The 24,844-nt window shown below is 39.3% G+C and overlaps 1 protein-coding gene and 5 gene segments (V, D, J or C); 3 read left to right on the forward strand and 3 right to left on the reverse strand.

Moving 5' to 3' along the window:
* Window positions 1-1,777: 1,777 nt before the first annotated feature.
* LOC139664541 (uncharacterized) lies at window positions 1,778-6,801 on the forward strand. Its single transcript, XM_071543405.1, has 4 exons — window positions 1,778-1,829; window positions 2,022-2,328; window positions 4,703-4,865; window positions 6,478-6,801. The coding sequence occupies exons 1-4, from the start codon at window positions 1,778-1,780 to the stop codon at window positions 6,799-6,801; spliced, it is 846 nt and encodes a 281-aa protein (XP_071399506.1).
* LOC139664553 (Ig kappa-b4 chain C region-like) lies at window positions 4,345-5,880 on the reverse strand. The segment is given in 2 exon segments: window positions 4,345-4,881; window positions 5,737-5,880. A coding segment is annotated over 1 exon segment (261 nt).
* A 3,845-nt stretch (window positions 6,802-10,646) lies between the features above and the next one.
* LOC139664556 (Ig kappa-b4 chain C region-like) lies at window positions 10,647-12,613 on the reverse strand. The segment is given in 2 exon segments: window positions 10,647-11,090; window positions 12,055-12,613. A coding segment is annotated over 1 exon segment (261 nt).
* A 19-nt stretch (window positions 12,614-12,632) lies between these two features.
* On the forward strand, window positions 12,633-13,130 carry LOC139664542 (immunoglobulin kappa variable 4-1-like). The segment is given in 2 exon segments: window positions 12,633-12,681; window positions 12,787-13,130. Coding segments are annotated over 2 exon segments (393 nt in total).
* A 4,787-nt stretch (window positions 13,131-17,917) lies between these two features.
* On the reverse strand, window positions 17,918-19,629 carry LOC139664548 (Ig kappa-b4 chain C region-like). The segment is given in 2 exon segments: window positions 17,918-18,415; window positions 19,251-19,629. A coding segment is annotated over 1 exon segment (261 nt).
* Window positions 18,343-20,690, forward strand: LOC139664543 (Ig kappa chain V region 2717-like). The segment is given in 2 exon segments: window positions 18,343-18,399; window positions 20,361-20,690. Coding segments are annotated over 2 exon segments (387 nt in total).
* The last annotated feature ends 4,154 nt before the right edge of the window (window positions 20,691-24,844 follow it).

Here is a 24,844-nt window from a genome sequence, read left to right on the forward strand (position 1 = left end):
GTTTTCAATCCTGATGGGAGTGTGGGAGTGGTCTTTTCTAGGACAACAATGCCCTGACTCTTTATTAAAACCTTTTATTAAGTTGATGCATAACCCATTCAAACCCCATAGAATACATAAACTGGTTAAAAAAATAAGCATTTGAGCTGTGAATTTGGATCATACAGGAAGGTTTCAATATTTGAAATTTGCTTGACGTTTCAGCAGATGTCATGCCAATTAAATCATTGTCATAATATTTCAATGTAAAAAGGCAGCAGATATCCTTATACCTTGTGAGCCTCCCTGTGGTCTGGTACACTGGATTTTGCAGTGGATCTGAAAACATCTCCTACATAGACAAATCCCAGCTCTGTTCTCCACCAGCAAGGAGAGTCAAATTGGTGCATTTGAGCAGCTCTTCAATGATGAAACATCTCCCAGACATCTTTGTGGGACACAGCAGTTGGTCCTTGTGCAGGTCTGGGAGGCTCCTCAGGATGATATGGGTTCTTGCTCTGCCTTCAGAGGGACAAAGCTCACTCTGATAAAACCCCTGTAGACTTGATCTATCAGACTGATTCTGACTTTCCTCTTCAGAAGTCTCATCAGAAGAGTCTTCTGTCTGTTTATCTAGGAGAGCTTGACTCTCAGGTGGATCCACAACCAGCTTGTCCCTGTCTCTCATAGTCCAAGTCAGCAGCATCAGAAATGTCAGAATCTGAATCAGGACCAGCAATAGCCTCCTCATCCAGCATCTGTTGATCTGGTATCTGGTCCTCAGTCAGCATCTATGACTCTTTCTGATGTATAGCTGGAACTATTGTGACCAGAAAGATGAAGCAATACAAAAGAAGAGGTACTTATTTTAAATGCACATAAATCAATTGATGCATTAGTCGATATGTGACTGTAACTGACCAATATTCAATCTCTAGATAAATAACAAGGTTTAAACGCACCTGTCAACATTAGTAAATCTCTAAACTAGCTAATTATTATATTCTGTTATACTAGTTATGTCAGTGTCAGTAGTTATGACAGTACATCCACAACAGCTATCTTGGAAGTAGTTTTGGACAGGTTTGTTTCTCACTATAGTAAGGGATATGTCAATATTATGTAACATAATCTATCACAAGACATCAGAAAAGTAGAATATAACTTACATATATTAGATGCATGAGTATTGTTGCAGAGTTGTGAAATTGTTACGTGACATGTCAAAAAAAAAAAATGTTCCTGACTATAAACAATTACAAAAGATCAAAGGTCCCTAACAAATTCCATAGAGAATATATGCTGGTCATTTGGGAAATGCAAAAATGCAAAAAGTATCATTACTCAAAAAGTAATAAAGATGAAAAGAAAAAAACCTTTCAGAACATCAAGAACAAGACATTTATAAAATCAAATCAAATCAAATCAAAATAAAATACATTGATTTAAAAGATACAGCAAAGAAACACCCAGCTAAATCACCTTGACCCATGCAATGCATCGAATTCAATAGATAGATAAATCATTTATGACCCATGTTATGGAAACTTGGGCTAGTAATGCAAAAACTCTCATGAACATGAGGATCATTTAAATAGTCAATGCTCCCAGCACTGAGGGGGAAACACCATGATATGCTCAGGACAACTACACTTCACTGACTCTGTGTGTGTGTGTGTGTGTGTATGTGTGTGTGTTTGCATATCAGTCCTACCTCTCTGCTCTCCACCCGTTAAGAGGCCAGTGTTGATCAGTGGCTGTCCAGGCCTTTCAGAGCCACTGACACGCCGGTAGCACAATGATGATGTCACAGATTCTACTGCTGGGCACCCTGGGGCTCCTTGTTCAGGGTGAGACTCTCTTCTGAAAACTTTGCTTCAGGATGCAACCAGGTTTACCAGAATGATGTTCTGCTATGATGGAGAAACACTGAAACATCCAGCATTTACCTTTTTTTTTTACTCTTCTGTTTTGATATTGATCATCTTTCTCCAAGCTGTATTTGTATCAATAACCCTTCTCCTCTTTTTCATATTTTCCAGATTCATCAGAAGAAATCATTCTGACTCAGTCTCCTGAATCTAAGTCTGTTGAACCAGGACAGACCGTCTCTATCAGATGTAAAGCCAGTTCAACTGCTGGTACCCACATCCACTGGTACCTTCAGAAAGCTGGAGAAACTCCTAAACTCCTCATTAATTTTGCTACTACCCGTCAGTCTGGGGTTTCAGATCGTTTTAGTGGGAGTGGATCTGGGACTGACTTCACTCTGACCATCAGTGGAGTCCAGACTGAAGATACAGGAGTTTACTACTGTCAGCAGGGTGGTTACAGCTGGCCGTTCACACAGTGATACAACGTTGTACAAAAACCTCCCTCAGCTGGAGAGGAACTGATCTGACTCAACAGCTGCAGAGAAACTAAAACATCAATGGTTTGCCCAAAAAGACAGTTTTTAATTAGGATATAATATTATGTTTTCATCATGAAAACATTCTTTTTAATGTTGTTTTAATGATTATGTTGATCAAACAATGGTTTGAAACAGGATCACTGTTACAGCGGGTCCAACAGATTACTCAAAGTCAGCGTTGAACACATTTTAAGTATAGAATTTCAACTGCCATAAAGCAAGATATTTTAATACAGATAATGAAACATTGATAGAGGATTTTCATTATTTAAGTATGTTCGAGTTCAAACATACTGAGTATTTTTCAGACAAACTCAATAATCTCAAACTACAGAATTACAAAAGATCACAAAAGACCATTTAATGCATCATTTTAATGAGATTAATACTGATTTCAATATAGGTGTTTTTTTGTCAAATGTACTGAGTAAGTTTTTTTCCAAAAGACTCCACAAACTCAAACTTATTACAATTGTCCAACAACAGAAAAGACAATTTAATTGTATTTGTGTGTCACAATTGTGTCAATATTATTTCAATGTATTATATTTTAATACACCATACTGAGAGTCCTTTAGCAAAACAATTCTCCTAAGCTCACAATTGAACAGTTTTGATGTAATTTCCAGTGAACCGAAATGCAATTAATTTGACATTATTTATGAAGTAGATATGTATTTTATTGGCTGTGTTTCTAAGCATATCCATCCATATCTGTTGGTCTTTGACCTCTCCATGCTGACCTCCAACCTGTTGAAAGTCAATTTCACAACCATTCAGCTGTTCCTTCCTCACCCTCTCAAACGAAGACTGGGAAGACTGGTTCAGTCCAAACACGAACATACACAAGACTTGTTGTGCTCGATTCAGCCTCAGGTCAGAAATGTGATAAACACTCTGTCAGTCATGATGTTTCCTTTTAATTTTTAGGGAAGACTTCATGAAATGGGTACAATTACTACATCATGTCCAACAGGCTTCAGTATTTACAAATGGGTTACAATCTTCTAGCTTTTACTAAGACAGGAGGAAACTGGAAAAAGGGTGTCCTTTGTCACCACATTTTTTTTTGCCTCAGTGCTTGAACCCTTTGCAGAGACAGAACACTGACATGTAAATATTTCAGGGGTCAAAACTGGAGATTACACTCATGTTATATCACTTTATGCTGATGATATCCTGCTTTTTATTTCTAATGCTGAAATTTCTCCTACTACGTTTGTAGATTTATTACAAAGATTCAGCATATTATCTGGATCAGGATAAAATTGACAACATCCTAAGCCTTACAAATAGAACACTTTGGTAATAAAGGATTATTAGAATAAAACATTGTATTGCCTATGTAGGTGTAATCATACAGAGAAATTTGCAAACAATAAATGAGAGCAATGATGAGAGTGGTCTCCTTTCATCCTTACATCCACACCTAGCTTCTGCCTATCTTTAGGAAACCACTGGTAAACACAATCACTGTCATGTTGCACTCACAGCGTCAATGAATGTGACAATACATTACATAATCCCATAATTTCTTTTCAAATCATCACCACTATAAATTCCTAGTCACATCCTGAGATGAGCCTGCCCTCTGTGGATTTAACTGAACCACTGTTACCATTAAGACAGAATTTGATTTTTATTGTTTTAACATATCGAGAATGTCAGCATTAATGTGTGTGTGTGTAAGAGAGAGAGAGAGAGAGAGAGAGAGACTACAGTGCTGAGTGAAGACTGAGAGCGGTAACAGAGATATGTGCGAAGAAAATACATTACATAATCCCATTTTTTCCTTCTCAGATCATCACCAGCATTTATAAAATCCAAGCAAATGAACCCAGAGACGAGTCAGTCTCTGTGGATTTAATGGAACCACTGTTACCATTAAGACAGCATCATAAGACATCTGTAATTTTTATAATAATATCCATGGAAACAACTGATTTGGTGAAAAGATCTTTATTGTCTTAACATATCAAGAATAGCGGCTTTACTGCAATCAAGAAAACATTACTATTTAAAGATGTAATGACTCTGGTGAGAGAGAGAGAGAGAGAGAGAGAGAGAGAGAGAGAGAGAGAGAGAGACTACAGTGCTGAGTGCAGACTGAGAGCAGTAGCAGAGTAAAACCAGTAGCAGAAGTCCCAGTGAGTCAGGTCAGGACTGGGAACACTGGTCTCTCCTCAGTGTCTCCGAGAGCGGAGACTGGGAGCCCTGGGTGGCCTCACAGGTCACAGAGCCCACCTTCCCCCACTGGTCTGCAGGGAGCCTCAGGGTGCTGCTCCAGCTGTAGCGGCCGTCCTTCTCCAGCACCCCGGGGCTCCTGCTCTCCTCCCAGCTGCTGCTGCTGCTGCTGCTGCCGTCCACCTTCCAGGCCAGCCTCCAGTCTGAGGGGAAGCCCTTGTTGGCCAGGCACATGAGCGTGGCCTTCCCCTGCAGCAGCTCCACGCTGGAGGGGGGCAGCACCGTCAGGGTGGGACGGACATCACCTAGGAGACACCAATCAGCTTAGAGGACAGGAAGGCTGCGGCTGTCAATCGATCACCAGGCGCTTTGACACCTTTACTGTGTGAGAGTCCATTTTCCCCTTTAAGGAGTTTCTGTCAGATGCTTTTTATGCTCCACCAGTCACTCACTCACACATTGTTTCACTTCCCTTTAAGAAGCCTCTCATGCATATCAGCACAGAAAGAGTCCTCATATGACCAGGAATATATCAGACTACAAAATAAAGGCGCATTGATTTGGATACATTTTAAAATTTCTTATCTAAATCAGCAAACATTTCTAACTGTATTTTAAATTAAACTAGAAACTGGAAAAATTGCAAACAAATTGGATGACAAATACATTTTTAAATAGGATCTTTTTCTTGAGGTTTGTTGAAACATAACTCTGTGTTTCTGTAAAGTATAAGCCAAAAAAAAAAACATGACCATAAAATTAGAAAATGTCGAAATAGCTTTTGAAACCGTACGCCTACTTGAAGCGACAAAATAAGAGATTTGCCTACATTTTCAAATAATTGCAAGTTGTCAACAATCATTTAAGTGAAAATTGAAGATTAAAAAGCAATTTTGGAAAGTAGTAATGTTTTCCATTTATCTTTTCTAAAGTTCAAGTTGTTGACTTTTCACAGTATGTCTACAACATGTAAAAAAAAAGTGTAGTAAAGCAGCTGTAAGTTAGACTCCATGGTTAAGGAGAGACACAGAGAAAATAAATCTAAACTATAAGTGATGTCAGTCAACACACTGGATATTTATATATACTTCTAAAATTCAGACACAGGAATAAAAGCCTTAATAAATGATATGATGTTTAAAATTAGTGCAGAAACTTACTTCCAACATCCAGTCTGGTTCCTCCACCAAAAGTCCACCACAGTGATACAAACTCATTGAGCCGCCGTACAAAAACCTCTCACTCTAGAGAGACACGGCTCTCTCACTTTGACAACAACAAACTCACCAAAATCAGTCTCTGTTTGTGAAGCTTTAGCTAACTGATGTAATAACTACATAATCTATTAAATTATGTGAAAAAGTACCAACATTAATAGTTTTTCATTTATTGTGTATTTTATCTTGTAGTGATACTGATTTCTCTAGCAGAGAACTAAAAAAGACGAGATATTGTTGAAGAAAACTTCTTTATAGACATCAAGCCAAATATACATATTAATTAGATAAATTGTTAATGAGAGTTTGTTAAATTGATTGATCCATTACTAAACAGCATCATCAGAGTAATCCAAGTCCCTGTTGGAGTCAGTCAGAGCATTTCCATAGAGAGCCACTTTGCATCAGCAGCACCATGCTCCAGTGCTCTGGGAGAGTTTATAGTCCTGAGAGTTGAACACTGGATGACTGACAGCTGTCCTTCATGACAACAGAAGCCACAGAAATCCTCCTCATCAAAACATGACTTTGATCTCCATCCTCATCTGGACTCTCCTCTGCTGCTGCTTCACAGGTAAAGTCCAGAGAATCAAACTCTCCTCTATGAACATCCGTCCCTCTGAAATGAAGCGGAGAAACCATGACGGTGGTTTATGTTTTTGTCTCTGTATCCTCAGAGTCCAGAGGCCAGGTCACAGTGACTCAGCCTGGAGCAGTGGGGTCTGCTCCGGGAGGCTCCGTCACCATCAGCTGTCGAACCAGTCCAAGGTTTATGTTAGTAGCAGCAACCACTATTTAGCCTGGTACCAACAGAGAGATGGAGAAACTCCTAAACTGCTCATTTACTATGCTAATCGTCGAGCATCAGGGATTCCAGCTCGTTTTACAGGCAGTGGATCAGGGACTGACTTCACTCTGACCATCAGTGGAGTCCAAGCTGAAGATGCAGCAGTTTACTACTGTCAGAGTTACCACTATATCAACAGTCAGGATCTGTTCACACAGTGATAAAGCGTCGTACAAAAACCTCCCTCAGTCAGACTGAACAGAGACTGAACTGACTGCTGCAGCTGGAAGCTACTGCAGGAACTGATACAGTTCACTGAAGACACACACACACACACACACACACACACACACACACATGCACGTACACACACAATTGAGAATTGATAATGTTGTTCATAGTGTCTCTACCAGTTTGCCTTCTGAACTTAAAACAGCCCACCTCCCACCTCAACAACCTGAAAGTTCCCCCAAATGAAGAGGACAGTTCCAGTGAAGAAGCCCAATCAGACCCATTAAAAGCACAACAACATCTAGCAAAGTAAGCTGTCCTGATGCCGACCCCCAAACCACTGCTGAATGATCCAAACAGCTTATCCACGCTGGTCCTGGAATATCTGGACTGTCAGGATCCAAACAGATCAGGATGATCATTCAGTCAACTGGATCAGGAAGCCTTATTTAGATAGAGGAAAGTCAAGAGAGTCTTTTTTTTGAAGGAAGGGAATAGTTGGGTGAACACATGTATCTATTGTACAGACGCTGAGTCAGGCCAGAAGAGGGGAATGTGGTGTGAAGCATTTTATACATTTTGCTGGTGATTGTCATCATGTGTGCTTCCTTCTATGTTTTGTGTTGGTGCGATACATTTTTTTTTAAAAACACTGCCACCCTGTGTAAAGTATTTCAACATTATGCTCCGCACACATCAACACAGAAACATAAAAACTTGAATGTAAGTTATGCCACGGTCTTTACATTTGCACTTTACATTAACCTTGGCATCAGAAAATAAAGCCAAGCAACTAGAAATACAGATAAGCACCAAGAACAAGGAAATGAGGGAAACTAAATATATTGAAAACAAGATGGGGAATTTCACTGACATGGTTTGTAACAATTGAAATGTAAAGGACAGCACTTTTATAAGCAGAGTTATAGACAAAATAACGCAGAATCAAAAACATTAAGATGAACGATGAAGATGCCAGGATTGAATAAAAAACAGGATTAAATAGGAATCATACATACACAAACAAGAGGAATAGGTGAAAACAAATGACATTAAAAGCCTGTGTGTAATAAATAATGCTTCTATCCTGATGGGAGTGTGGGAGTGGTCTCTTCTCTGATGAAAACGCTCTGACACTTTATTAAGACCTTCTATTAATCTCATGAACATGAGGATCATTTAAATAGTCAATGCTCCCAGCACTGAGGGGGAAACACCATGATATGCTCAGGACAGCTACACTTCACTGACTCTGTGTGTGTGTGTGTGTGTGTTTGTGTGTTTGCACATCAGTCCTGCCTCTCTGCTCTCCACCCGTTAAGAGGCCAGTGTTGATCAGTGGCTGTCCAGGCCTTTCCGAGCCACTGACACGCCGGCAGCACAATGATGATGTCACAGACTCTACTGCTGGGCATCCTGGGGCTCCTTGTTCAGGGTGAGACTCTCTTCTGAAAACTTTGCTTCAGGATGCAACCAGGTTTACCAGAATGATGTTCTGCTATGATGGAGAAACACTGAAACAACCAGCATTTACCTTCTTCCATCTATTCTCCATTTTAAAGAAATTATACTCTTCTGTTTTGATATTGATCATCTTTCTACAAGCTGTATTTGTCTCAATAACCCTTCTCCTCTTTTTCATATTTTCCAGATTCATCAGAAGAAATCATTCTGACTCAGTCTCCTGAATCTCAGTCTGTTGTTCCAGGACAGACTGTCTCTATCAGATGTAAAGCCAGTACAAGTATGGGTAGCTACCTCCACTGGTACCTTCAGAAACCTGGAGAAACTCCTAAACTCCTGATTTATCAAGCTACAACCCTTCAGTCTGGGGTTTCAGATCGTTTTAGTGGGAGTGGATCTGGGACTGACTTCACTCTGACCATCAGTGGAGTCCAGACTGAAGATACAGGAGTTTACTACTGTCAGCAAGGTGGTTACAGCTGGCCGTTCACACAGTGATACAACGTCGTACAAAAACCTCCCTCAGCTGGAGGAACTGATCTGACTCAACAGCTGCAGACAAACTAAAACATCAATGGTTTGTCCAGAAAGACAAGTTTTTAATTAGGATATAATATTATGTTTTCATCATGAAAACATTCTTTTTAATGTTGTTTGAATGATTAATTAATCAGATTAATACTGATTTCAATATAGGAGTTTTTTAGTCAAATGTACTGAGTAACTTTTCTTCCAAAAGACTCCACAAACTCAAACTTATTACAATTGTCCAACAACAGAAAAGACTATTTAATTCATTGTGTAATTCAATATTATTTCAATGTATTATATTTTAATACAAACATACTTAGAGTACTTTAGCAAAACAATTCTCCCAAGCTCACAGTTGAACAGTTTTGATGTAATTTCGAGTGAACCGAAATGCAATTAATTTGACATTATTTATGAAGTAGATATGTATTTTATTGGCTGTGTTTCTAAGCATATCCATCCATCTCTGTTGGTCTTTGACCTCTCCATGCTGATCTCCAACCTGTTGAAAGTCAACTTCACAACCATTCAGCTGTTCCTTCCTCACCCTCTTAAACCAAGACTGGGAAGACTGGGAAGACTGGTTCAGTCCAAACACAAACACACACTAGACTTGTTGTGCTCCATTCAGCCTCAGGTCAGAAATGTGAAAAACACTCTGTCAGTGATGATGTTTCCTTTTAATTTTTAGGGAAGACATCATGAAATGGGTACAATTACTACATCATGTCCCCCAGGCCTCAGTATTTACAACTGGGTTACAATCTTCTATCTTTTACTTGGACAGGGGGAAACATCAAGGGTGTCCTTTGTCACCACATTTTTTTTGCCTCAGTGTTTGAACCCTTTGCAGAGACAGAACACTGACGTAAATATTTCAGGGGTCAAAACTGGAGATCACACTTAAGTTATATCCCTTTATGCTGATGATATCCTGCTTTTTATTTCTAATCCTGAAATTTCTCATTCTACATTTATAGATTTATTACAAAGATTCAGCATATTATCTGGATCAGGATAAAATAGACAACATCCAAAACCTTACCAATAGGACACTTTTGTAATGAAGGATTATTAGAATAAAACATTGTATTTCCTATGTAGGTGTAACCATACAGAGAAATTTACGAACAATAAATGAGAGCAATGATGAAAGTGGTCTCCTTTCATCCTTACATCCACACTGAGCTAATGCCTATCGTTAGGAAACCACTGGTAAACACAGTCACTGTCATGTTGCACTCACAGCGTCAATTACTGTGTGACAATACATTACATAATCCCATAATTTATTTTCAAATCATCACCACTATACAATCCTAGTCACTTTATCCTGAGATGAGTTCAGCCTCTGTGGATTTAATTGAACCACAGTTACCATTAAGACAGCATTTGATTTTTGTTTTAAGATATTGACAATATCAGCATTACTGTGTGTGTGTGTGTGTGTGTGTGTGTGAGTGTGAGTGTGAGAGAGAGAGAGAGAGAGACTACAGTGCTGAGTGCAGACTGAGAGCAGTAGCAGAGATATGTGAGAAGAGAATTACATAATCCCATTTTTTCCTTCTCAGATCATCACCAGCATTTATAAAATCCTAGCAAATTTACAAGGAGACGAGTTCAGTCTCTGTGGATTTAATGAAACCACTGTTACCATTAAGATAGCATCATAAGACGTCTGTTATTTTTATAATAATATCCATGGAAACAACTGATTTGGTGAAAAGATCTTTATTGTCTTAACATATCAAGAAAATTGACATTACTGCGATCAAGAAAACATTACTATATAAAGATGTAATGATTCTGTGAGAGAGAGAGAGAGAGAGAGAGAGAGAGAGAGAGAGAGAGAGAGAGAGAGAGAGAGAGAGAGAGAGACTGACTACAGTGCTGAGTGCAGACTGAGAGCAGTAGCAGAGTAAAACCAGTAGCAGAAGTCCCAGTGAGTCAGGTCAGGACTGGGAACACTGGTCTCTCCTCAGTGTCTCCGAGAGCGGAGACTGGGAGCCCTGGGTGGCCTCACACGTCACAGAGCCCACCTTCCCCCACTGGTCTGCAGGGAGCCTCAGGGTGCTGCTCCAGCTGTAGCGGCCGTCCTTCTCCAGCACCCCGGGGCTCCTGCTCTCCTCCCAGCTGCTGCTGCTGCTGCTGCTGCCGTCCACCTTCCAGGCCAGCCTCCAGTCTGAGGGGAAGCCCTTGTTGGCCAGGCACATGAGCGTGGCCTTCCCCTGCAGCAGCTCCACGCTGGAGGGGGGCAGCACCGTCAGGGTGGGACGGACATCACCTAGGAGACACCAATCAGCTTAGAGGACAGGAAGGCTGCGGCTGTCAATCGATCACCAGGCGCTTTGACACCTTTACTGTGTGAGAGTCCATTTTCCCCTTTAAGGAGTTTCTGTCAGATGCTTTTTATGCTCCACCAGTCACTCACTCACACATTGTTTCACTTCCCTTTAAGAAGCCTCTCATGCATATCAGCACAGAAAGAGTCCTCATATGACCAGCAACATTACAGTGGAAATAAATTTGGCCGCATTTTTAAAATTTCCTTCAAATTTTCAGTCTTCTCGAACTGTATTTTATTTTAAAGAAATGAGGTGGGAAAATATCAAGGAATCAGACTACCAATACAATTTAAAATTTTCTAAGATTTGATTGAAATAATGTTTAGATCATGGTCAAAATAGAAATGTATTCTAAAACATGGATTGTGTTGAAGAAAACTGTAAAAAAAGCAACAGTGAGTTAGATTTAATGGTTTAGTGCAGCATAGTTCAAAAAGAAACAGCTACCTAACATAACGTCCGTGGTGTTCATCAAGACATATTTAAAACATCAAGTAGAATTAGCAAAACTGTCAAAATAATGTTAAAGTAGGCTATTTTAGAAAGCATGAGATTTGGCTACATTTTCAAATGTTCTTCTATGTAGAAACACTCGTTAGTTGAGTTTTAATTTGACTCATATTTAGGGTAAAATTGGGAAACTAAAAAAGAATCTGGCAAACCATTTCGAAAATAGCATTTTTTTTCCTAAAACCTTTTCTAAAGCTCAAACTGTTCACTTTCGACAGTCCTACAAAGTGTAAAGAAAAGTGCAGTAAAGTTAGACTCCATGGTTAAGGAGAGAAACAGACAAAAGAAAAGAAGACTATAAGTCACAAGATATTTATATCGACTTCTAAAATTCCTACAGGAATTAAAGCCTTAATAAATTATATGATATTGAAAATTTATGCAGAAACTTACTTCCAACATCCAGTCTGGTTCCTCCACCAAAAGTCTCCCACAGTGATACAAACTCATTGAGCCGCCGTACAAAAACCTCTGACTCTAGAGAGACACGGCTCTCTCACTTTGACAACAACAAACTCACCAAAATCAGTCTCACTTTGTAAAATCTTGCTAGTTGACATAATAACTAGAAAAAATATCAAATTATGCCACAAATTTGTCACTTTTGGTTTATATATTTTTAAATGTATTATTTTATTTGGTAGTGATATTTATTTCTCCAGCAGTAAACTTAAAAAAGACAGAAACGTTTGTTAAAAGGGCCTTTTTTAATATATCCAGCCAAGACTAGCTTAGATCTATTCTTAGTCAAGAGTTTGGTAAATTGATTGATCCATTTAGGAACAGCATGATCAGAGTAATCCAAGTCCCTGTTGGAGTCAGTCAGAGCATTTCCATAGAGAGCCACTTTGCATCAGCAGCACCATGCTCCAGTGCTCTGGGAGAGTTTATAGTCCTGAGAGTTGAACACTGGATGACTGACAGCTGTCCTTCATGACAACAGAAGCCACAGAAATCCTCCTCATCAAAACATGACTTTGATCTCCATCCTCATCTGGACTCTCCTCTGCTCCACTCAGGGTGAGAAAAAAAAATCTCTAGTTTTTCTATATTATGAAAATCACTTGGAGTGTAGCTGAGTTTCACCTCTCCATCTCATGTCCAATGTTTCTTCTCTCTCCTCAGGGTCTTTTGGTCAAAACATTGTCTTGACTCAGCCAGCAGCCAAATCAGTTCAGCTTGGTCAAACTGTCTCTATGGACTGTAAGGCCAGTCCAAAAGTTAACCAGTACTCTGGCTCACAATATTATCTGGCTTGGTACCATCAGAAAACTGGAGAAGCTCCTAAACCTCTGATCTACAGAACATCAGACAGATTTTCTGGAATCTCTTCCAAATTCACTGGAAGTGGAGGAGGGAATGGAGTTGACTTCACTCTGACCATCAGTGGAGTCCAGGCTGAAGATACAGGAGTTTACTACTGTCAGAGTTATCACTATATCAACAGTCAAGCTCTGTTCACACAGTGATAAAGCGTCGTACAAAAACCTCCCTCAGTCAGACTGAACAGAGACTGAACTGACTGCTGCAGCTGGAAGCTACTGCAGGAACTGATACAGTTCACTGAAGACACACACACACACACACACACACACACACATGCACGTACACACACAATTGAGAATTGATAATGTTGTTCATAGTGTCTCTACCAGTTTGCCTTCTGAACTTAAAACAGCCCACCTCCCACCTCAACAACCTGAAAGTTCCCCCAAATGAAGAGGACAGTTCCAGTGAAGAAGCCCAATCAGACCCATTAAAAGCACAACAACATCTAGCAAAGTAAACTGTCCTGATGCCGACCCCCAAACCACTGCTGAATGATCCAAACAGCTTATCCACGCTGGTCCTGGAATATCTGGACTGTCAGGATCCAAACAGATCAGGATGATCATTCAGTCAACTGGGTCAGGAAGCCTTATTTAGATAGAGGAAAGTCAAGAGAGTCTTTTTTTTGAAGGAAGGGAATAGTTGGGTGAACACATGTATCTATTGTACAGACACTGAGTCAGGCCAGAAGAGGGGAATGTGGTGTCAGACTGTAGAAGGAAACCTTGGCATCAGAAAATAAAGACAAGCCACTGGAAATACAGACAAGCACCAAGAACAAGGAAACTCCTGAGGAAATGAGGGAAACTAAATATATTGAAAGCAGGTCGGGGTGTTTTACTGATATGGACTGATAATAAATAATATTAAACTTGAATATCACTTTTTAAGACAGAGTTATATGACAAACAACGACTCAAAACCATTTAGATGAACAATAAAAATTACAGGATTTTATTTTAAACCTAATTAAAGGCTAAAACAAGAGGAATAGATCAAAACAAATGACATTAAAAACTGGAGTTAATTTTTCTATCCTGATGGGAGTGTGGCAGTGGTCTCTTCTAGGACAACAATGCCCTGACTCTTTATTAAAACCTTTTATTAAGTTGATACATAACCCATTCAAACCCCATAGAATACATAACCTGTGTCAAAAAATAAGCATTTGAGCTGTGATTTGGATCATACAGGAAGGTTTCAATGTTTGAAATATGCTTGACTTTTCAGCAGATGTCATGCCAATTAAATCATTGCCATAATATTTCAATGTAAAAAGGCAGCATATATCCTTATACCTGTTGAGCCTCACTGTGGCCTGGTACACTGGATTTTGCAGTGGATCTGAAAACATCTCCTACATAGACAAATCCCAGCTCTGTTCTCCACCAGCAATGAGAGTCAAAACCTCTAAATTGGTGCATTTGAGCAGCTCTTCAATGATTAAACATTTCCCAGACATCTTTTTGGGACACAGCAGTTGGTCCTGGTGCAGGTCTGGGAAGCTCCTCAGGATGATATGGGTTCTTGCTCTGCCTTCAGAGGGATGAAGCTCACTCTGATAAAACCCCTGTAGACTTGATCTATCAGACTGATTCTGACTTTCCTCTTCAGAGTCTTCTGTCTGTTTATCTAGGAGAGCTTGACTCTCAGGTGGATCCACAAACAGCTTGTCCCTGTCTCTCATAGTCCAAGTCAACAGCATCAGAAATGTCAAAATCTGAATCAGGACCAGCAATAGCCTCCTCATCCAGCATCTGTTGATCTGGTATCTGGTCCTCAGTCAGCATCTATGACACTTTCTGCTGTATATCTGGAACTACTGTGACCAGAAGGATGAAGCAATACAAAATAAAAGGTATTTATTTTAAATGCACATAAAGGAGTTGATGCATTAGTCGATATGTGACTGTAACTGAGCAATATTCAATCTCTAGATAAATAACAAGGTTTAAACGCACCTGTCAACATTAGTAAATCTCTAAACTAGCTAATTATTATATTCTGTTATACTAGTTATGTCAACAGTACATCCACAACAGCTATCTTGGTAGTAGTTTTGTACAGATTTGTTTCTCACTATAGTAAGGGATATGTAAATATTATGTAACATAATCTGTCACAGGACATCAGAAAAGTAGAATATAACTTACATATATTAGATGTATGAGTATTGTTGCAGAGTTGTGGAATTGTTATGTTACATGCCAAAAAAATAAAAGTATGTTCCTGACTATAAAAAATTGAAAAAGATCAAAGGTCCCTAACAAACTCCATAGAGAATATATGCTGCTCATTTGGGATAAAAATGCAAAAAGTATCATTGCTCAAAAAGTAATTAAGATGAAAAAAAACAACATTTAGAACATCAAGAACGAGACATTAAATGATGAAATACATTGATTTAAAAGATACAGCAAAGAAACATCCAGCTAAGTCAACTTGATCCATGCAATGCATCAAATTCAATAGATAGATAAATCATTTATGACCCATGTTATGGAAACTTGGGCTAGTAATGCAAAAACTCTCATGAACATGAGGATCATTTAAATAGTCAATGCTCCCAGCACTGAGGGGGAAACACCATGATATGCTCAGGACAGCTACAGTTCACTGACTCTGTGTGTGTGTGTGTGTGTGTGTGTGTTGCGTGTGTGTGTGTGTTTGCATATCTGTCCTGCCTCTCTGCTCTCCACCCGTTAAGAGGCCAGTGTTGATCAGTGGCTGTCCAGGCCTTTCAGAGCCACTGACACGCCGGCAGCACAATGATGATGTCACAGATTCTACTGCTGGTCACCCTGGGGCTCCTTGTTCAGGGTGAGACTCTCTTCTGAAAACTTTGCTTCAGGATGCAACCAGGTTTACCAGAATGATGTTCCGCTATGATGGAGAAACACTGAAACAACCAGCATTTACCTTCTTCCATCTATTCTCCATGTTATAGAAATTCTACTCTTCTGTTTTGATATTGATCATCTTTCTCCAAGCTGTATTTGTCTCAATAACCCTTCTCCTCTTTTTGATAATTTCCAGATTCGTTGGGACAAATGATTGTTACTCAGTCTGCTGAATCTCAGTCTGTTGTTCAAGGACAGACTGTCTCTATCAGATGTAAAACCAGTTCAGCTGTTAGCGCCCTCAGCTGGTACCTTCAGAAACCTGGAGAAACTCCTAAACTCCTGATTTATTCTGCTACAACCCGTCAGTCTGGGGTTTCAGATCGTTTTAGTGGGAGTGGATCTGGGACTGACTTCACTCTGACCATCAGTGGAGTCCAGACTGAAGATACAGGAGTTTACTACTGTCAGGAGTGTAGCAGCTTGTTCACACAGTGATACAACGTCGTACAAAAACCTCCCTCAGCTGGAGAGGAACTGATCTGACTCAACAGCTGCAGAGAAACTAAAACATTAGAGGTTTGACTAAAATGACTGGTCAAAATAGGATGTAAAAGTAACATTTTCAGAATGAAAATATTTTATTTAATTCAATGAAATTCATACTTTTTACCTTTTTTGACAATTCTGTTGTTGAAACAGGATCTGTCTGTTACAGTGAGTCTAACAGTTTACTCAAAGTCAGAGCCAGACATTCTAAGGATTTACTTTCAACTGTCATTAATTTGGATATTTTCCTTGAGATTATATGAGGCATTAATACTCACGTAGTGATTTTAATAATATATATTAATAAGAACTTTCACTTTTTTAACATTTTTTTTTTAGCTCAAACGTACTGAATATATTTCAAATATATTCAACAAACTCAACTCAAATCAAAGAATTTGAATTCTTAACAAAAGATCATTTAATTCATAATGTTATTAAATTAATATTAATTTCAATATATGATAGTTTAGTCAAACAGACTGAATGTGTCTTTATGTGTTTAGTTCAATCATGCTATGTGTTTCAGTCCAACAATTCTCTCAGTCTCACAGTTGAAGAGTTTCAATGTGAACTATTTGAGAGTGAATGTAATTCATTTAATGTTATTCATGAAGTACAGATGTATGTTCTTGTCTGTGTTTCCATATGTGTCAATCCAGCTCTGTTCATGTTTGACCTCCCCATGCTAACCTCCAACCTGTTGAAAGTCAACTTCCCAACCATTCAGCTATTCCTTCTCCACCCTCTCAAACCAAGACTGGAAAGACTGGGAAGACTGGTTCAGTCCAAACACAAACACACAGTAGACTTGTTGTGCTACATTCAGCCTCAGGTCAGAAAACAGAACAACACTCAGTGATGATGCTTTTAATGAGGGATAATTTTGTAAAATGGACACAACTACTATATTATGTCCCCCAGGCCTCAGTATTTACAAATGGGATACTGTCTTATAGCTTATACTTGGAAAGTGGGACACATCAAGGGTGTCCTTTGTCGCCACTTTAATTGCCTCAGTGCTCAAGCTGTCTGCAGAGGTCAAATGGAAATATTTCAAGAAGTAAAACTGGAGATCACACTCATGTTATATCTCTTTATGCTGATGATATCCTGATATTTACTTCTAATCCTCAAATTTCTAGTACTACTTTTATTGATTTACTACAAAGATTCAACATATTTTCTGGATACAGTATAAACTTGACAAAATCAGAAGCCTTGGCAACAGATAGGACAATTTGTTAATGAGGGATCACAGGGTGGTTTTCCATTTAAATGGTTACAGCATTGGATTTGCTATCTAGCTGTGCAAACAATTAATAAGAGTAATTTTGCTGAAGTCATGCAAACAGTGATGAGAGATCTTTAAAATCATTTATTTCTCAAATCATCACCACTATTTATAAAATCCTAGTCACAAGCTCAGTCTCTGAGGATTTAATGGAACCACTGTTACCATTCAGAAAGCATCTGTTATTATTATAATAATATCCATGGAAACACAACTGATTTGGTGAAAAGATCTTTATTGTCTTAACATATCAAAAATATCAACAGTACTCGAGCAAGAAGACAACTGCGAGCAAAAAAAAAAAGAGAGAGAGAGAGAGAGAGAGAGAAAGAGAGAGAGACTACAGTGCTGAGTGCAGACTGAGAGCAGTAGTAGAGTAAAACCAGTAGCAGAAGTCCCAGTTAGTCAGGTCAGGACTGGGAACACTGGTCTCTCCTCAGTGTCTCCGAGAGCGGAGACTGGGAGCCCTGGGTGGCCTCACAGGTCACAGAGCCCACCTTCCCCCACTGGTCTGCAGGGAGCCTCAGGGTGCTGCTCCAGCTGTAGCGGCCGTCCTTCTCCAGCACCCCGGGGCTCCTGCTCTCCTCCCAGCTGCTGCTGCTGCTGCTGCTGCCGTCCACCTTCCAGGCCAGCCTCCAGTCTGAGGGGAAGCCCTTGTTGGCCAGGCACATGAGCGTGGCCTTCCCCTGCAGCAGCTCCACGCTGGAGGGGGGCAGCACCGTCAGGGTGGGACGGACATCACCTAGGAGACACCAATCAGCTTAGAGGACAGGAAGGCTGCGGCTGTCAATCAATCACCAGGCGCTTTGACACCTTTACTGTGTGAGAGTCCGTTTTCCCCTTTAAGGAGTTTCTGTCAGATGCTTTTTATGCTCCACCAGTCACTCACTCACACATTGTTTCACTTCCCTTTAAGAAGCCTCTCATGCATATCAGCACAGAAAGAGTCCTCATATGACCAGGAATATATCAGACTACAAAATAAAGGAGCATAGATTTGGATACATTTTAAAATTTCTCATCTAAATCAGCAAACATTTCTAAATGTATTTTAAATTAAACTAGAAACTGGAAAAATTGCAAACAAATTGGATTACAAATACATTTTTAAAAAGGATTTTTTCTTGAGGTTTGTTGAAACATAACTCTGTGTTTCTGTAAAGTATAAGCCAAAAATGCATGACCATAAAATCAGAAAATGTCGAAATAGCTTTTGAAACCGTACGCCTACTTGAAGCAACAAAATAAGAGATTTGCCTACATTTGCAAATAATTGCAAGTTGTCAACAATCATTTAAGTGAAAATTGAAGATTAAAAAGCAATTTTGGAAAATACTAATGTTTTTCATGTATCTTTTCTAAAGGTCAAGTTGTTGACTTTTCACAGTATGTCTACAATGTGTAAAAAAAAAAGTGTAGTAAAGGTAAATGGTTAAGGAGAGACACAGAGAAAAGAAAGCTATCTATAAGTGATGTAAGTCAACACACTGGGTATTTATATCTACTTCTATAATTCAGACACAGGAATAAAAGCCTTAATAAATGATATGATGTTTAAAATTTGTGCAGAAACTCACTTCCAACATCCAGTCTGGTTCCTCCACCAAAAGTCCACCACAGTGATACAAACTCATTGAGCCGCCGTACAAAAACCTCTCACTCTAGAGAGACACGGCTCTCTCACTTTGTCAGACAAAATTAAAACTACAAGCCCTCAAGTTGCAACATTAAACTAATTCTTATGAATGCATGCTTTCTCCTCTGGCCCAAGAAATTATAATAATTAGCTTGGTCATTTGGATTGCATTTATCAATTTGTTTTCTCAATAGTGAGAGAAAACTGATTGTTTAAACATTACATATTAACATGGAAAGTAAAAAAAAATACTTTCTAAAGTGTAGTGCATATGCAAGAAATTAAAATGTAGCTAATGGATTGATAAAAATATTAGATATGTGAACTTACTTCCAATATCCAGTCTGGTTCCTCCACCAAAAGTGTACCACAGTGATACAAACTCATTGAGCCGCCGTACAAAAACCTCTCACTCTAGAGAGACACGGCTCTCTCACTTTGACAACAACAAACTCACCAAAATCAGGCTGAATTTGTAAAACCTAGCTAGCTCATGTAATAACTAGCTAAATTATCACAAATAGCACAACATTACAACATTAATTTGGTTTGTATACTGTTAAATTTGTTAAATTTCTCTAGCAGTGAAATTAAACAAGACAAAATAAATTCTTGAAGAAAACTTGTTCATAGACATCAAACCAAATCTACATTAAACTTAGCGTACATACATTTTTAATCATTGATTTATCCATTTAGCAACAGCATGATCAGAGTAATCCAAGTCCCTGTTGGAGTCAGTCAGAGCATTTCCATAGAGAGCCACTTTGCATCAGCAGCACCATGCTCCAGTGCTCTGGGAGAGTTTATAGTCCTGAGAGTTGAACACTGGATGACTGACAGCTGTCCTTCATGACAACAGAAGCCACAGAAATCCTCCTCATCAAAACATGACTTTGATCTCCATCCTCATCTGGACTCTCCTCTGCTGCTGCTTCACAGGTAAAGTCCAGAGAATCAAACTCCTCTCCTCTATGAACATCCGTCCCTCTGAAATGAAGCGGAGAAAACCATGACGGTGGTTTCTGTTTTTGTCTCTGTATCCTCAGAGTCCAGAGGCCAGGTCACAGTGACTCAGCCTGGAGCAGTGAGGTCTGCTCCGGGAGGCTCCGTCACAATCAGCTGTAGAACCAATCCGAAGGTTTATAATTCGGGCAGCACCCATCTTTTAGCCTGGTACCAACAGAGAGATGGAGAAACTCCTAAACTTCTCATTTACTATGCTAATCAGAGAGTATCAGGGATTCCAGGTCGTTTCACAGGCAGTGGATCAGGGACTGACTTCACTCTGACCATCAGTGGAGTCCAGGCTGAAGATGCAGCAGTTTACTACTGTCAGAGTTTCCACTCTATCAACAGTCAGTATCTGTTCACACAGTGATGAAGCGTCGTACAAAAACCTCCCTCAGTCAGACTGAACAGAGACTGAACTGACTGCTGCAGCTGGAAGCTACTGCAGGGACTGATACAGTTCACTGAGGACACACACACACACACACACACACACAAACACACACAGGACTTGTCTGTTGAGAATTTATAATAATAATAATAATAATAATAATAATAATAATAATAATAATAATAATAATAATAATAATAGTAACTTTATTTATATAGCACTTACTAAAATAGTGTTACAAAGTGCTTTACAAAGACTAGATTAACAATCAGAAAAACAACAGAAAGTAAGAATTGAATTAAAACAACATGAGATATGCAAATGTAAAAACAAAAGAACACAAAAGTAATGAATCAATTCTAAAACTAATGAGTAGCCAATGAAGAAAGGCTAAGATTGGGGTGATGTGTTCTGTTCTTCTTGTACAAGTTAAAAGCCTGGCTGCTGCATTTTGGACTAATTGTAAATGTAAAAGGTTTTTATTATTGAGGGTGGAGTATAAAAAAATGCAGTAATCTAGGTGGTAAAAAATAAAAACGTGGATAACTGGGAGCTTCATTTAGTGCACAGTCGTCTTTTGGTTTAAGCCGGGTCCACATCAGGAGGTCTACATTTTGTGAAGTGATTAAATCATTGCAGATAAAAGATTTGTTGTTCAAGGATCTCACATTCTGTGACATTAACTTGATAGCATCAGTTTTTGAAGCAACTGCAGTTGTGTTTTGGAGGGGGAAACTGATTAGATTCACTGGATTTACAGACCTGAAACCTGGCCTCAACATAGTGCTGGCCTGTCTAGCCCTACTAATGAACACTAGGATATGAATGGGATAGGATAGGGGTTCAGGGTCAACATCATTAGGGGGTGGATACCTACTGTCTCCTATCCTACCATTTTGATGTGGTTCATAGTGTCTCTACCAGTTTGCCTTCTGAACTTAAAACAGCCCACCTCCCACCTCAACAACCTGAAAGTTCCCCCAAATGAAGAGGACAGTTCCAGTGAAGAAGCCCAATCAGACCCATTAAAAGCACAACAACATCTAGCAAAGTAAGCTGTCCTGACAAAGGCAGGAGACCCTATCCATGCTGTCATCATTGTCTCTAAAGCACAGTGAGCATGTCAGAAACCTGGGTGTTATTATGGATGCCAATCTTAACTTCCAGCATCACATCACCAATATTACGAAGACAGCCTTTCACCATTTAAAATACATTTCCAAACTTAGGTGCTTCCTGTCCCAGTCTGACTCTGAAAAACTGGTCCATGCATTTATTTGCAGCAGATTAGATTACTGTAATGCCCTTTTTGCAGGACTTCCCAAAAAGACAGTAGGTAGGCTCCAGCTCATCCAGAATGCTGCAGCCAGAGTGCAAACTGGGACTAGGAAAATAGAACACATTACTCCTGTACTGAGAACACTTCACTGGCTCCCGGTACAGTATAGAACTGATTTCAAAGTATTACTGCTTGTTTACAAGGCCCTAAATGGTATAGCTCCTAAATACATGTCCGACCTGCTCACTGGCTATAAACCAATCAGATCCCTCAGATCGTCAGGCATGTGTCTCCTAAATGTACCTAGAGTTAAATCTAAATCAGGTGAAGGTGCATTTAGTCACTATGGTGCTGTTCTCTGGAACAAACTACCTGCTGACCTGAGATCTGCTACAACTGTATCCTCTTTTAAAAGCAGTCTTAAAACATTGATTTTTTCTCAGGTTTTTGGTAGTTAGTGTGTGTGCCTTTGTCTGCTGTGGTCTGTGTGTGAGTGCTGTTGTATGAATAGGACAGGGGTTATAAAAAGCTGTATTTTATGTGTGTGTGTGTGTGCGTTGTATGTGTGGCTGAAAGTTTATTTTATTCATGTGGAGTACTTTATATATGTGTGTATTCTATCTCCTTATCTGTTTATTGTTACTATTTTTATGTGAAGCACATTGAACTTACCTGTGTATGAAATGTGCTATACAAATAAAATTGACATGACCTGACTTGACTTGATGCCGACCCCCAAACCACTGCTGAATGATCCAAACAGCTTATCCACGCTGGTCCTGGAATATCTGGACTGTCAGGATCCAAACAGATCAGGATGATCATTCAGTCAACTGGATCAGGAAGCCTTATTTAGATAGAGGAAAGTCAAGAGAGTCTTTTTCTTGAAGGAAGGGAATAGTTGGGTGAACACATGTATCTATTGTACAGACACTGAGTCAGGCCAGAAGAGGGGAATGTGGTGTAAGACCACAGTAATAAAAAAAGAAGTTAATAATAACTTCTTTTAAATGTTATTGTATAGCACATTTCAAGACACAGTTATAGACTTAATAACAATGAACCAAAACCATTAAGATGAACGATGATGATGAACTCCCAGGATAATTATAAGTGTGAATAAAAAACAGGATCATAGAAGAATCATACAAACCAAAAAATAGGAATAGGTGAAAACAAATGACATTAAAAGCCTGTGTGTAATAAATAGTGTTTCCATCCTGATGGGAGTGTGGGAGTGGTCTCTTCTAGGATGACAACACTCTGACACTTTATTAAGACCTTCTATTAATCTCATGAACATGAGGATCATTTAAATAGTCAATGCTCCCAGCACTGAGGGGGAAACACCATGATATGCTCAGGACAGCTACACTTCACTGACTCTGTGTGTGTGTGTGTGTGTGTGTGTGTGTGTGTGTGTGTGTGTGTTGCATATCAGTCCTGCCTCTCTGCTCTCCACCCGTTAAGAGGCCAGTGTTGATCAGTGGCTTTCCAGGCCTTTCAGAGCCACTGACACGCCGGCAGCACAATGATGATGTCACAGATTCTACTGCTGAGCACCCTGGGGCTCCTTGTTCAGGGTGAGACTCTCTTCTGAAAACTTTGCTTCAGGATGCAACCAGGTTTACCACAATGATGTTCTGCTATGATGGAGAAACACTGAAACAACCAGCATTTACCTTCTTCCATCTATTCTCCATGTTAAAGAAATGATACTCTTCTGTTTTGATATTGATCATCTTTCTCCAAGCTGTATTTGTATCAATAACCCTTCTCCTCTTTTTCATATTTTACAGATTCATCAGAAGAAATCATTCTGACTCAGTCTCCTGAATCTCAGTCTGTTGTTCCAGGACAGACTGTCTCTATCAGATGTAAAGCCAGTACAAGTATGGGTAACTACCTCCACTGGTACCTTCAGAAACCTGGAGAAATTACTAAACTCCTGATTTATCAAGCTACAACCCGTCAGTCTGGGGTTTCAGATCGTTTTAGTGGGAGTGGATCTGGGACTGACTTCACTCTGACCATCAGTGGAGTCCAGACTGAAGATACAGGAGTTTACTATTGTCAGCAGGGTGGTTACAGCTGGCCGTTCACACAGTGATACAACGTTGTACAAAAACCTCCCTCAGCTGGAGAGGAACTGATCTGACTCAACAGCTGCAGACAAACTAAAACATCAATGGTTTGTCCAAAAAGACAGTTTTTAATTAGGATATAATATTATGTTTTCATCATAAAAACATTCTTTTTAATGTTGTTTTAATGATTATGTTGATGAAACAATGGTTTGAAACAGGATCACTGTTACAGCGAGTCCAACAGATTAGAGTTAAACACATTTTAAGTATAGAATTTCAACTGTCATAAAGCAAGATATTTTAATACAGATAATGAAACACTGATACTTTATTTGAATTTTTTTTTCATGATTTAACTATGTTCAAGTTCAAACATACTGAGTATTTTTCAGACGAACTCAATAATCTCAAACTCTGCAGAATTACAAAAACAAAAGATCACAAAAGACCATTTAATGCATCGTTTTAATCAGATTAATACTGATTTCAATATAGGAGTTTTTTAGTCAACCTTCCTTCCTCACCCTCTTAAACCAAGACCGGGAAGACTGGTTCAGTCCAAACACAAACACACACAAGACTTGTTGTGCTCCATTCAGCCTCAGGTCAGAAATGTGAACTACACTCTGTCAGTGATGATGTTTCCTTTTAATTTTTAGGGAAGATTTCATGAAATGGATATAATTACTACATCATGTCCCCCGGGCCTCAGTATTTACAAATGGGTTACAATCTTCTAGCTTTTACTTGGACAGGGGGAAACATCA

Source organism: Centroberyx affinis, unplaced genomic scaffold (genome assembly GCF_046629955.1).
Source record: "Centroberyx affinis isolate AG114_WGS23_722 - 3 ecotype Tasmania unplaced genomic scaffold, CSIRO-AGI_Caff_v1 ptg004312l_1, whole genome shotgun sequence".
NCBI lineage: Eukaryota > Metazoa > Chordata > Actinopteri > Beryciformes > Berycidae > Centroberyx > Centroberyx affinis.